Source organism: Phacochoerus africanus, chromosome 4, assembly GCF_016906955.1.
Source record: "Phacochoerus africanus isolate WHEZ1 chromosome 4, ROS_Pafr_v1, whole genome shotgun sequence".
Classification (NCBI taxonomy): domain Eukaryota; kingdom Metazoa; phylum Chordata; class Mammalia; order Artiodactyla; family Suidae; genus Phacochoerus; species Phacochoerus africanus.
Genome location: NC_062547.1, coordinates 87364015 through 87377145, shown reverse-complemented (window position 1 = coordinate 87377145; position 13131 = coordinate 87364015). Strand labels below are relative to the sequence as shown.

At 49.0% G+C, this 13131-nt stretch overlaps 1 protein-coding gene across 6 annotated transcripts in view; it reads left to right on the top strand.

Annotated features, from left to right (window-relative positions):
- LHFPL2 (LHFPL tetraspan subfamily member 2) overlaps window positions 1-13131 on the top strand; it is a 176672-nt gene that overhangs the window by 140445 nt on the left and 23096 nt on the right. For 5 of the 6 annotated variants that reach the window (XM_047778170.1, XM_047778165.1, XM_047778166.1 and 2 more), the window contains one exon: window positions 7189-7824. In XM_047778170.1, coding sequence (XP_047634126.1) covers window positions 7395-7824 — 430 coding nt within the window. In that variant the 5' untranslated portion in view covers window positions 7189-7394. Of the gene's footprint in view, window positions 1-6880; window positions 7041-7188; window positions 7825-13131 lie in introns of those variants that run through there. The other variant, XM_047778168.1, reaches the window with a different exon arrangement.

Genomic DNA, 13131 nt, shown 5'->3' with positions numbered 1-13131 from the left:
TACTCAGAGTAGACTTTTCTAAAATGTGAAGGTTTTAGAACTCAGATTTTTTTAATTTAATTTCCTTTTTACTAGAGCATAGTTGATTTATAGCATTCTGGCAATTTCTGCCGTACAGCATAGTGACCCAATTTCAAGTCACACTTAGAATTACGAAAACTGCAGGAAGCCCCCCAGGAAGTCCCACACCACCAACTAGCTCTGTTGTTAGGATGGCCTTGAGTTAGCGGCTTCCTGGGCCTCTACCCACTAGAGCCACCACCTTCCCAAGTTCTGACAACCACCCCAGACATTGCCAGATGGCCCCTGCAAGGGGGCCTATGGGCAGAATTGCCCCCAGTTGAGAACCACAGCCTGAGAGTTTGCCTTTAGAGTCAGAGATGCAATGGAGGGGAGAGGCTGATCTCTGAGGAAACGATATTGGCAACAGGCAGGAGATGTTGAGCATGTTGAGACTGTAACTCAAAGAACAGAATAATTATTAGTGTGTTAGGATTCTCTTCTTAAGTAGAGTCAAAATACCTCCATTTCCATAGTCATCGTATTTTACGGGGTGGCCAGGGCACATGCGTTTGGTAGCTGATTTAAAAAAAAAAAATCATGCAAAGTGCTCAGCTGTTGGTACCATCACAATCCCTTCAGTTCTGACGCTGCTTTGTGCTCTGAAGAGGAGGTCCTGGTGGGTGGGGAGCCCCTCACCTGAGGATTACTGGTCAACACATGAGCAGGGGCCCTCTGGTTTCCCTGCAGGATAGCTGGTCCCTGTGACTCATGTGGCTTCGTGAGCTGTGCTGAGGACAGCTGGTCTAGCTCTGTCCTGCTGAGCTGGGCCACATGCCTCCTCATCCTTCTTTGCAGCCTCAGCCTCCCCTCTGCCCCCAACACCACGGAACTGCTCTGCCTAGGCAGACCTCTCACTTCTCTGTATGAGACCTCCTCCCAGCTGACTCTCAGAATTCAGTGTGTGAAGAATCTCCTGGGGGCTTGTTAAAAACACAGTTTCTGGCAACACCTCCAGCAAGTTTGGTTCGGTGTGTGGGAACCAGGAACTGGATGCTTTTGGAAACAGGTGGCCTACATCCCCCTCTAAGATATGGGGGCGGTGGGCGGGGGGGGCAAGGACCACACTCTAAGAAGCAGCACTCTAGAGGGTCTTTGCAGCTTTTGGAAGGCAAAGCACATCAATTCTATGTTCCTAATCTTCTGATCCTTCCAGAAGACCCTGGGCCGGAGGCCATGTTGCTAAACCTCTGTGGGGCTTGTGTCTCTGAGGGAGGTGGGAATAATGAACCAAGAAACGTATTGGCCAAGAAACTATGAGTGACCTGTGAGCAAGAGAGAGTCTGCTCCAAAGTGTATCAATTACTTGCATCATGTAGGTCAGTGGAAAGTTATTATTCCATCGTAGGAGTCATGTTTTTGAGTACTTACTGACCTGTAAGTGCTGTGTGGACCTAACCATAGGATACTGATTAATAGCTGACGTCTGTGGAGCACAGTGAAGCAGAAGCTCTGTTGGTTATTTTACATAAAGTTGCTTCTCCAAGCCTCACAGCAGCCTTGTGAGGAAGATACTGATACCCTTATTTTGCAGATGCGGAAACCATGGCTCGCAGAGGTTAAATATAAATGGCCTGTCCGCGGACATACGCTGGTGAGGGCCAGAGCTGAGATTGGTTTACAAGACTCTTAAAACATCTGTTTACAAAACTCTTAAAACACGGCTCCCCTACAGCCCTCCCTCCAAGCTGAGGGACGAGGATGGCAGGCTGAGCCCAAGGCCTGAGAAGAGCACTGGGGAGCGGGGTTGTTTATTCCTATTTGAAAGGCAGGGCTCTGAAGGCAGGGGAAGAACGGCCTGCCTTCAGCTTTCCCAGGCGCTCTCCTCGTCATGCATGCGTGTCTTTAAAGTTGTTATCTCCCTTCCTGGGTCTGCCCATCTTTCTGTGTCTTCCTAAGTCATACATAAAATGAAGTTCCATTTCCAAGAAGGACAGCAAACACTTCTTAGTCGTAAATTCCTTTGCTGAAGGATTGCTTTAGCTTCCAGGATGGCATCTCTCAGAACGGTGCTTCTTAACTGTGGTATGAGAACCTGCCCCACGCCCCAAGGAAGGGGCTCTTTAAAAAATAAGCCCTGGACAGAGTTCCCGTCGTGGCGCAGTGGTTAATGAATCTGACTAGTAACCATGAGTTTGCGGGTTCGATCCCTGGCCTTTCTCAGTGGGTTAAGGATCCGGTGTTGCCATGAGCTGTGGCGTAGGTCGCAGACGCGGCTCAGATCCTGCGTTGCTGTGGCTCTGATGTAGGCCGATGGCTGCAGCTCTTATTAGATCCCTAGCCTGGGAACCTCCACATGCCACGGGAGCGGCCCTAGAAAAGGCAAAAAGACCAAAATAAATAAATACATAAATAAATAAATAAATAAAAATTTAAAAAATAAGCCCTGGAGTTCCCGTTGTGGCGCAGTGGTTAACGAATCCGACTAGCATCCATGAAGACACGGGTTCAATCCCTGGCCTCGCTCAGTGGGTTAAGAATCTGGCATTGGCGTGAGCTGTGATGTAGGGAGCAGACACAGCTCGGATTCGACCCCTAGCCAGGAAACCTCCATATGCTCTGGGTGCAGCCCTAAAAAGACAAAAAATAAATAAATTAAAAAAATGAAAAGTAAGTCCTGGCCACACTAGCCTTCTGCCCACTTCCTGGCCAAATTTGGATTCTTTAGGACCAGAGAGGACCAAACAGACATGTTCTGTTTTTGTCTTTCTTCCTACACATACACACACGTGTATTTGTGTGTGCATATGTGTATATACATACATGTATGTATGTGTAAAGTTACTCTGATTCAGAGGCAGAGCCTCAGTCACATTCCTCCCAAATGTGGCACAGTGGGAATTACACAGCATCGCCTACAAAGGATTGTCTCCCAAATCTAAACTAGTCTTCAGATTTAACCTCTGGTTTCTCCACAACTGAGGATAAAGAACGACTTCAAATGGCATCAGGAGGAAAAAGACAAATTCCTGTATCTTCAAAAAATTCATTGTCAAGGGGCACAGCAGGGTAGGTGAGGGGTGGAAAGACTGTTTTTGACTAAGAGAGATGAAAGGCATAACTAAAGGCAATGCATGAGCCTTGATTGAGTCATGGTTCTAAGAAACCAGCTATAAAAATTGGGACAGGGTAGGGAAATTTGAGTGTGGACTGGGCTTTGGGGCATAAGGGAATTATTGTCAGTGTTCTTGGGTGTGTTAATTTTATTGTGGTTAGGTAGGAAAAAGTCCTCATTTTTAGGAGGTGTGTGTAGAAGTATTAAGGGTTGAAGTGTCAGGAACAGACATCTGTGAATCATTTTCACATGGTCCAGGGGGGGAAAAAAAAAAAAAAAAAAAAAGCCTGCGTGTGAGCATTAGTGTGAGTGCATAGACTGTGGATGGATGGAACACTGGTGACAACATGTGAACCAGTGTTCAGCCAACCTGTTCATGGTCCATGCTCTTCACCTTATATCTGTGTTTGCAGAATTTCTCCATTAAGGTAAAAAACAGAACCAAGAGGAGTGAGAAGGTGGAGATCTTCAAAACAGGGTTTGCATGGCCTCCTTGGCGGGCTTTGCTGCCGTGGTGGTGGAGGGTGACACAGCTGTGATGGCAGTCCCCTCATCTGCCCTGTCTTTCTAGAAGCTGTGAGCTTTGCCCCCAGGCTTCTCTGCTGTCATCTCCTAGCCGGCTGACACTGGCTGGTTCACCTCATGTGCACTCTCTTCCCTTCTCACCAAAGGGGGAAGCTGCCAAGAAAAGGACCCTGCTCCGCTCCGCTCACACCTCCCCCGTGTTTTCAGCATGAGGGCTCTGCAGAGAACTGTGCATGACGACTCTCACAGACCAACCATTTGTCACTCCTCATGGCTTGTGTTCTGACGATGGTCTACTACTCTCGGTTTCAGCACCAGTCTCTTTTGTTGAGGGTTTTTTCTTATTACCTGCTAAGAGGCTTTCTGCTCTGGACCTTTGTGTCAATCCCCGCATCATTTTCTGAACATCAGAGGGCTTCCCAGATTATTCACAACCGTGAGGGAAGTGGTGGTAAAGCCAGGTGTCCGGGAGAGAATATGTATTTCATAGCCCTTGGAGAGAAGATGTGTACAAGGACCGTCAGCGAGGACCTGGTCTTATTGTGTGATGTGTGGGGCAGCGGGCATCACAGTGAACAGCAGTGGCTGGGGGCCGAGGAACTCCATGCCCAGCCCCTGGGCTACTCAGGTCTGGAACAGGAGCTCACTCTCCTTTGCTGTGGATGATGTCTCAGCACGTGTGATAGGACCAAACCAGGGTGTTGGACAGAACACCCAGCACTGTAGAAGCTTCTCGCTGCGTTTCCAGCCTTTTCCCTGCTCCATCAACCAGAGGATTTTCCTTGGATCCTTGGGAAAGCCAGCTTTTGTCCATCAGCCTTGTGTATCATGACTATTCCTCTTCTAGGAGTAGTTAGAAGGCTTGCTGGTGAGACCAAAGCATCTTTTCTCCCTGTTTCAAACAGAAACATGAAGGCCTCCTTCCAGCCACCGGTGTGGATTTGAGAATTTGGTGCAGTGCAAGGGGGATTTGTTTTAACACAGATGGACAGGGATGTCTGTATCTTCTTAATTTAAGCACAGGCGTCCCTAAATAATCCTGCCTTGAATTTGGCATGAACCATGTGGCTAAGCCTGACTGTGCCATCCTTCTTCCTGAAGTTTCACATCCTTTCTCTTCAGAAGTTGCAGCCTCATTGCATCCCTGACTCCGAGCTGGGCTTGCTGACCAGGACAGTGGACCCTGGGCAATCATTAAGGTCCAAGCTGCCTGAGAGGTTGCAGCAGACAGAGCTTGAAGTTCTGCAGGAGGACATATAGGTGGAGGTTTTATATTCACATTTGAAAATTTGCCATTGAACAGTAGAGGGGCAGGAATCGAGATGAGCTGGGCCCATCAGGAAACTGGATTTCAAGGCCCATGGGAAGATCTCATAGAGCTTCATCTTCTGCTCACACGTGGGCTCTCTGCCTGTAGGTTGAAAGTGTTTGTGAGCCTGGTGGGTGGGCGCGGCATGGGGAGGGGGGCGAGGTGGTCCTCTGGGGAGTCATCCTGGCTTGTTTTCTTGTTCTCCTTCAGAATGATCACTTTCATTATACACAGATTCCTCCCAAGCTCTTTTGCATGGGTCACTTTTTACTCAAAAGGCATTTCTATTTGGTAATATTGGGGGTGAGTGGGAGTAGGTTATACTTCGGGCCTTATGCTAATTTATTTTCCCCAGCTGAGTTTGTCAGCTATGTTAGGCGGCAGGGAAACAGGAAGTGAGACCAGGGCCTCACCCTCAAGGCCCACCAGGGAATCTTAGACACACGAGTGACCTCATCCATCTCCAGATCGCCCGCGCTTAATCTTTTTCCGCATGTAAGGGCCAAGTTTCTGTTATGCACTGAGCACTTCCATTGGTTAAACCGTTGTCTGACCAGTGTCTTCCAGGTCAGGGGAAAAGCTTCTAAGGGAAAGGAGCTGATATTTACAGAGCACTTATTATATCAGGCACAGTGCAAGGTGCTTTCAGAAGTTCTTGCTTATTTCTCAACAGCATTGTGAGGCCAGGTACCTTTTTTTCTCCACGTGGTCCACGAGGAAGCTAAAAGCTAAGGCTCTGAGAAGTCAGGTGTCGGTGTGGCCTGTCTGTGGTGGAGCTGGATTTGGAGCCCAGACCTGATGGACTCCAAAGCTCGCATTGCTGCTATATGCACACACACGCACACACACACACACGCACGCACATGCACACATGCACGCACCTCTGTTCTAGCTTTGTACTGGCTAATTTCATAAAACAGCATCTTGTATGAGTAGGATGATGTGAGGATTTTTTAATACACTCTGTTTTATAAGGTAAGCAATCACCTCTCACCATGATGTTAGCTAGCTTGGTGGAAAGCCTCTGACACCTGCTCCCTCCCTTCCATAACTCCCTGCCCACCCTCTTCCTACATGCCAGGGGGGTTTTGTCACCATGTGACCTTGGTGAATAAGATCTAATCATTCACAACAGAGCCATGTGCTCAAATGTCAGATGGGGCTGCGAGAAACACTATGGCCCATTTCAGGGTTCAGGCCTCCCTGAAGGAGGTTTGAGCCTTTAGAGCAAAGCCCTCTGGTCATGAAGCCATTTGTCCTTGAGAACAGAATGTGTTTTGTGAGTGCAGAAACAATGGGCATGTTGAGTTTCAGACCTGGGGTGAATGAAGCTCAGGCAGAGGCACATACAATGAATTGGGACAGTTCAAGGGATGCTTTCTTCACAGGCAGGCTCTGCTGTCAGCAAGTCCCTGCCGTGGGAATGATACTTTGTCAGCGGTCATTAATGCCTCTGATTTGAATAATTTCCCCAAGTAAGTCATCAGGTTTTCCTGAAGTTTTTTTTTTTTTCTTTGAGTTTTAATTTGTGTAGTTTATTTTGTCCAAAATTACCCTGTGAGAAATGGATGAAAAATAAGTTTGGGGAGCAAAGTTTTATTACTTGTCATAGCACCGCTGTCCTTTTAAATTCTCACTTACCTCTGAAGCAAATACTCTGATGTCTTTGCTAGTAGTAATTTGATTCCCAGGCAGTGAAATTGGGTGTTGCTACTCACCCTTAAGCAAAGCTTTTGAAGGAAGTTTTTCAAAACTTAGCTCACCTAGTACCAAAACGGCAGGCAGAGAGTCCTAATATAAACTTGAAAAATGTAGCCATTCCGTTAATATGTTTCCCTGGTGGTCACATCTTGATCTGCCTGGATTCCCTGTACGACTTTTTCTAATAAGATAGAATGGGTCAGGAGCCCGGAACCGCAGGGTGCCCTGGGGTGGTGCAAGAACTCGCATCGACCCCTCTGCCCTGCTGCCTAGAGATAAGGGTGACCACAGCCACTTCTGAGAGCGCGGTCAGGGGGACCTTGAAACAAACCGGCAAAGGCACTGAGGACGGCGGCGTGTGGGCGGCGGCCCAGCATTCGCAGGGGCAAGGTTCTGTCGGGATGAGAGGCGGCACGGCCGGCTGGGAAGGGCCGGGGTGTGGGCAAGCGGTGGGCGGGCGGGACGCCCTGGGGTCCCTGGACGGCGGCGGTGGGGGCGGGGCCACTCTGCTCACCGCCCTCCTCCCCTGTCTCCATAGGTGAGGCTGCAGCGCGCCACCCGGACATGGCAGCATGACAGCCCCGGACAGCGCTGCCCGACGCCCGGAGAAAGGAGCCCCCGAGCAGCGGCCACTGCCTGCCCAGGCCGCCTGAGCCTCCTTCGCACGCCTTCCCCGCCGCTCGCTGGGCTCGCCTTTACCGTTAACCCCGTGAACTCCTGACTCCTTCCGCCTGAAACATCAATATGTGTCATGTCATTGTCACCTGTCGCTCGATGCTCTGGACCCTCCTGAGTATTGTGGTGGCTTTTGCCGAACTCATCGCTTTCATGAGCGCAGACTGGCTGATTGGAAAAGCCAAGACCCGCGGCAGCGCCGAGCCCGGAGAGCAGGGTGGGGGCTCCCCGGAGCCCTATCACCCCACGCTGGGCATCTATGCCCGCTGCATCCGGAACCCCGGCGTGCAGCACTTCCAGCGGGAGACGCTGTGCGGGCCCTACGCCGAGACCTTCGGGGAGATTGCCAGTGGCTTCTGGCAGGCCACCGCTATTTTCTTAGCCATGGGCATCTTCATTCTCTGCATGGTGGCCCTGGTGTCCGTCTTCACCATGTGCGTGCAGAGCATCATGAAGAAAAGTATTTTCAACGTCTGCGGGCTGCTGCAAGGAATTGCAGGTGAGTGTGTGTGCAGAGGAGGGGTCCTGAGAGCCATGTGTGTGCTCCCGAGTGAGCGCAGCACACTCACTCTTCACTCATCTGCTGCCAGTCCTGAGAACTTTCTTCTGGGCGGGTTCTAGACAGCAGGAATGCCCTGCCCTCAAGACTCCCTTTTCCATTCACCCCCCTGAAGCTAAGAAGGGGCGGTTCTCAGTGCTCACCTGCTCTTTATTGCTTATTTCTTCCGTGCTAAGTTGCTGGGTTTTGTTTGACTAGTTTTTGCTTCTCCAATTCAATTAAAAGCATGCTTTCAACGTGGTGCATCCACGGAGCAATTGCAGTGAGAGAGGCCACCTGCTACAGGCATGGGTGCTGGCAAGGAGCATGAGGTACGGGCTTCATTCATAAGCAGGAAACCTGGAGCTGCTACCCGGTCTCAGCCTCAGGAAGCCTGGAGCTGCTCCCCACATCCTGGCCCCAGGATGACTTCAGATTTGGGAGGGGGAGAAGCTGGCTGGGAGGGAATTAGTATCAGCTGCTCTGGGTTTAATAATGTTCTGGTTTAAATTGTCTGTCTCCTGGAGCCTGACAGAATGTTCTGTGCACTCGGATCACAAATTACAAACTAACTCTTCCACTTTCTGGGAGTTTCTCTCTAATGAGCTTGTTAGAAATCAGTGGAAAGAAAAGTATGAGCGCTTTATAGGCATCCCAGAGGGGAGGCTGGGAGCACCAGGAAAACTTCCAGGGCCACCAGCACTTTCCTAGACTGTCTCACCTGGGGTTGAAAAGTGGATTTGGAACCAAGAGGGTATCAGTCTGTCCACACTCAAGGGACCTGTTCTGGGCAACAGAAACACCCAGACACCCAGAGCAGAGGTTGAAGACATCCTCAGGAAGCAGAGGAACAGATGCTTGCTTTTAATCTCAGGGAGGGAAAAATCACTTTTTAGATGACCACAACCAAGATATTTATTAATCTGAACACTAAGAGAAACAGCAGTCCACCTACAGCCCTCACTGAGGGCACAGGTGACTCATCCGTCAGCACATCCGATAGCTGTGCGCCGGGGCTCCTGACGGCAAAGATAAGCACCAAGCCTGGCCTGCAGGCCTGCGAAGAAGCAGGCCCCAAACAAAGTAGCTCTCCCCTGCCTCATAGCAAACCCTTGAGCTTCCGAATAAATAGGTCAAACAACAGTTTTTCCCCAAATGGCTGATAAGATAATGTTTTCCGTTTCTCAAACCTCAGGGGGCCCCACGGGGGCCCCACGTCTGTCTGTGGGGAGGAGGGTAAGAGGCCCAGTGAAAGGATAGAGGACCTGCTCCACATTCCCGCTCTGTTTGCATGAGGGATCTGCTGTGACAAATCTCAGGACCCTCAGCTCTTTATCTGCCAGGATCAGCCGTACTGTGAGTGATCCCGGCACTCACCCGCACTCCTGGAATTTGGGAGGTCAGGATTCTGATTTTCCACTTTGCTGCTGACTTGCACCTTCACTCAAGTTAAATGCACCAGTTCTCTGGATGTTGGCATTCTTCTTCTGCAAGATAGGGAGATTGGAAAATATGATTTTAGGGTTTTTTTTTTTTTTTTTAATCTTAGATTTTTGATTCTGTGAAGCTCATTGTCCCCTCCTTCTGATTCACCTCTGAAACCTGAAGTTCATCACCTTAGGCTTGGCTTTTCATCTCCCAGAAATGGTCAGTAACGGAGGGTTCCATACTGAGTGATCTTTTCCTTGGCAGAGACATGCCTTCATTCCCCCCGGCTCCAAGTGCCTCGGGGTCGTGTGTGTGTGTGTGTGTGTGTCTTAAAACTTTTGCTGAGACGTGTTGCCAGAGTGTTGCAAAGCTTTTGAAAAGTCAAAATAAACATGTAGGTGAAGAGAAGCCAGCACGTGCAGTTTACTCATCCTGCTAAAGAGCCCTGGTTGACCAGAGAGGTGTATTTCTGCTCAGTTTGCCCTGACTATACTGTATCTGCTCATCTTGAGTGATTTCAGGCCTGCTATGAGTTTATCAACATGCTGGTCTGCAGATGAGACTCCTGGTTTGACATGCCTAGGAATGCTTTTCATCCTGAGAAACTTAGTGCCTTCCAGCAAAGGAATGACCATTTATAGTAGAGTGGGACATCATGGGCTATGGCACCGTAATTGATATTTTGCAGTCAATTTGCAGCAAATTCTAGATATCCTTAAGTCTCAAAGACTATTTACATGCAGTTTTTAATAAGGTGTTAGTTAGTCCAGTGAATTTAGTCTCTAAGAATGTTGATTAGTCCACCAAGTCTTCTGGTGCTCTTGTTTGCTATTTCACATAAATGGCGAGTGTGTTCATTTTGGCACAAAGATGAGTACATATTTTAGTTATTATTCATGCACTCCAGTGAGTTGCTCTTGACTCTTCTCTTTCCCTCTGCATCACTTGGGTAGAAGGGAGTAGCAGGGTGCCCAAGATGCTGCTCTGTTGGCCACCTGTCTCTTCCAAAAGCCTTGATTTTCTAAAAGAAATCTTTCACCTCACCCCCTTTCACTAACGTGCTCTGCGTATGCATATAGGATCTCCAAAAGTCTGAAATTACTCAAAATTGCCAGGAGGCAGAGCTTTCTCTACTGTGTCAGATTTTGCCTCTCTAGAGGGCACTGATCTAAGGCTAAGAACTAAAAATAGAGGAAAGTGGTTTCTCTTGACCCCTTCCCCCCAGTCCAGCAGCACCCCTTTGAGAAGAAATCTTGGGAAAGATGGACTGAACACTGGTCAGCCAACTCCCTCAGGTTGGGAGGAGGTGCACATCTGTAAGAGATGCCCAGTGGGCTCTTTCGCTCGTTAATAGAGGTCTCCTCCGGGCAGTTTAAGCCCACATAAAGGGCAGCTGGGGCCCCTGAATCTCTGGCTGAAAGAGTTGCCCACCCCCCAGGGTCTGGAGCAGCTGACTGTACTTTCTGTCCTCTTGGCTGGTCTGTGAGAGCATCTGGTCACCCCATTCTCAGCCAAGGACTGCCGCAGCTGTGAGCATCAGTCTCTCCCCTCCCCGCAACCCCTCTCTCAACCCTGGATCTATTCAACATTGAAACAAATGGTGAGAAAGGAGGCTGCTGCCAGAACAGCAAAAGGATTCTTTAGAAATATACTCGGAGTGTGTTTGTTCCTACAACTTGCATTTTGGCAAAAAAAGGACTTTTTTGTAAACTGTAACTGGGTGAAAAATTACAAGCTGTTGTAAGCATATTCTCTTACGACACGTAAGCTTAAAAGCCACCAGCTTGTATAGCTGTCACTATGCACAGTATAAGGCATCAAAATCTTAGTATTTTGATTTTAGAAGTCAGTGGAAATCTCAAAATCCGAGTTACTTAAAACAACAACAACTCTTGACTATTTTTTTGTCTTTTTTTTTTTTTTTTTTTTTTTTTTGCCATTTCTTGGGCTGCTCTCGTGGCATATAGAGGTTCCCAGGCTAGGGGTCTAATCAGAGCTGTAGCCGCCAGCCTACACCAGAGCCACAGCAACACAGGATCCGAGCCACGTCTGTGACCTAACCACAGGTCACAGCAATGCCAGATCCTTAACCCACTGAACAAGGCCAGGGATCGAACCTGCAACCTCATGATTCCTAGTCAGATTTGTTAACTACTGTGGCACGACAGGAACTGCCAACAACTCTTGACTGTTAAGCTAATCCCGATAGCAGGATTTGCCCTCAAGGCCTCACCTAATGGTAGACATCCAGCTGACTCCCAGCTGACACTTGTGCACAGATGCCCTGGCTGTCCAGTACTCATAGCAGCAGTGAGAGCTCAAGCCTCACCTGGCCTTGGCTCAGCCCTGACCTCACCTAAAAGTGGCTGTGAAATGTTGACCAGTTTACCTCGTCTCTAAGCCTGTTTTCTCACTTAAAAATGGGTGTAATAGTAGTTTACACCTGTCTTGAGGATTAAATTAGAAAAATATGTGAGAAAGGTTTTTAAGCACAGTGGCACATAGTAAATAGTAAGTGGTGGTAAATATAAGCTATATGATGATTATGATGATGGAAGTATTTCTGCTTTCTTGGCAGGTACTAAAGTACATTTTTTTGTGTTTCCTATAGTTGTTGCATTCTAAGGACTAGGGGTATCTTTTATGGACTTTAGAGTTGCCCTTGTTCTATTGAAATCAGACATGATTTCATCATACACAGCCATTCCCGGGCCTTCCAGTAGCAGTCCTGGGGCTCCAATGTGCCTCTGGGTGTCCTCAGGCTTTTTTTTTTTTTTTTTTTTCCCAAGCTGAATTGACAGGAAAGCAAAGAACTTCTTCCTCTCACGCCTCTTCCCTGACACATACATTCTCCATTCCTTTCCTTTCTGGAGGCAGCTTCTAGCGGTTGAGTTGCAGGTTCTCAGGCTCCCCTTGCAGGATAAATCACAGGCTGATAGGTCTTCACTGGGTGAGGATTCGCCCAGGACTTCTGGCAGAACCAGAAACACACATAGCCCTCTGGGATTCATTACAAAAGCTGGGGAATCGGCCAGCAGGGTCATCTGTCGCCAGCTGCCTTCCTTAGGCTGTGACCTGGATGTGCTCCACAGTGAAAGTATAGATGCACATATCCAGGTTTTCCATGACAGCATTGAGCAGTTTGGGTTTGGAAATGCTTGGAGGTCCCTCTTAGAAGTATGCGGACTCTAAGACCCTCTCAGGGACTCAGGTTTGGGACAGAGCCATCACAATGAGATCAGGAGTTGGCTTCGGCGCTGGCTGGGGCTATTCCAGTGGGGTCGCCACGAGAGTTGCAGCAGCTGCCTGCTGCCTTCCAGTCCTGCACATGCTCGTGCGCTGCTTGGCGTTTGGCTCTCACGCTGTCTAGCCCCTGTACCCCCTGTTTACACCCATTTCAGCCCAATGGGATGGCCTCAGCAAACTGCCAGCGGTGTGTCTGGAGAGGTGGCGGTGGGGCAGGGCTCTGCTCTGGCTGGGTTCAAGGCCCGCTCTCGATGGCAGTAGCTCGGGAGCTTGCTTCTTGGAAGCAAGCCATGATGGAGGGTGAAGGAGAACAGTGCAGAAAAGGAAAGGAAAAGAGTCAGAGGAGAAGACTCCGAGGGAGAAGACAAGCCGAGGGTTTTGTTTTGGGGGCTGGTGGAATGGCTCTGCTTCAGCAGGCCCGTGACATGCACGTGATCACTGTCTGGGGCTTGGCATCCTCGTGGCTGTGTTTCACAGGGCGAAAGATAACCTTAGCGTCAGAAGATAAAGGCAGCTCATCCTGGTCGCTGCATCCATTTTGACTTTTCCCAAGCCTGACCTGTTCATTCCCAAGCCAAAAAATCAGGTCATCAC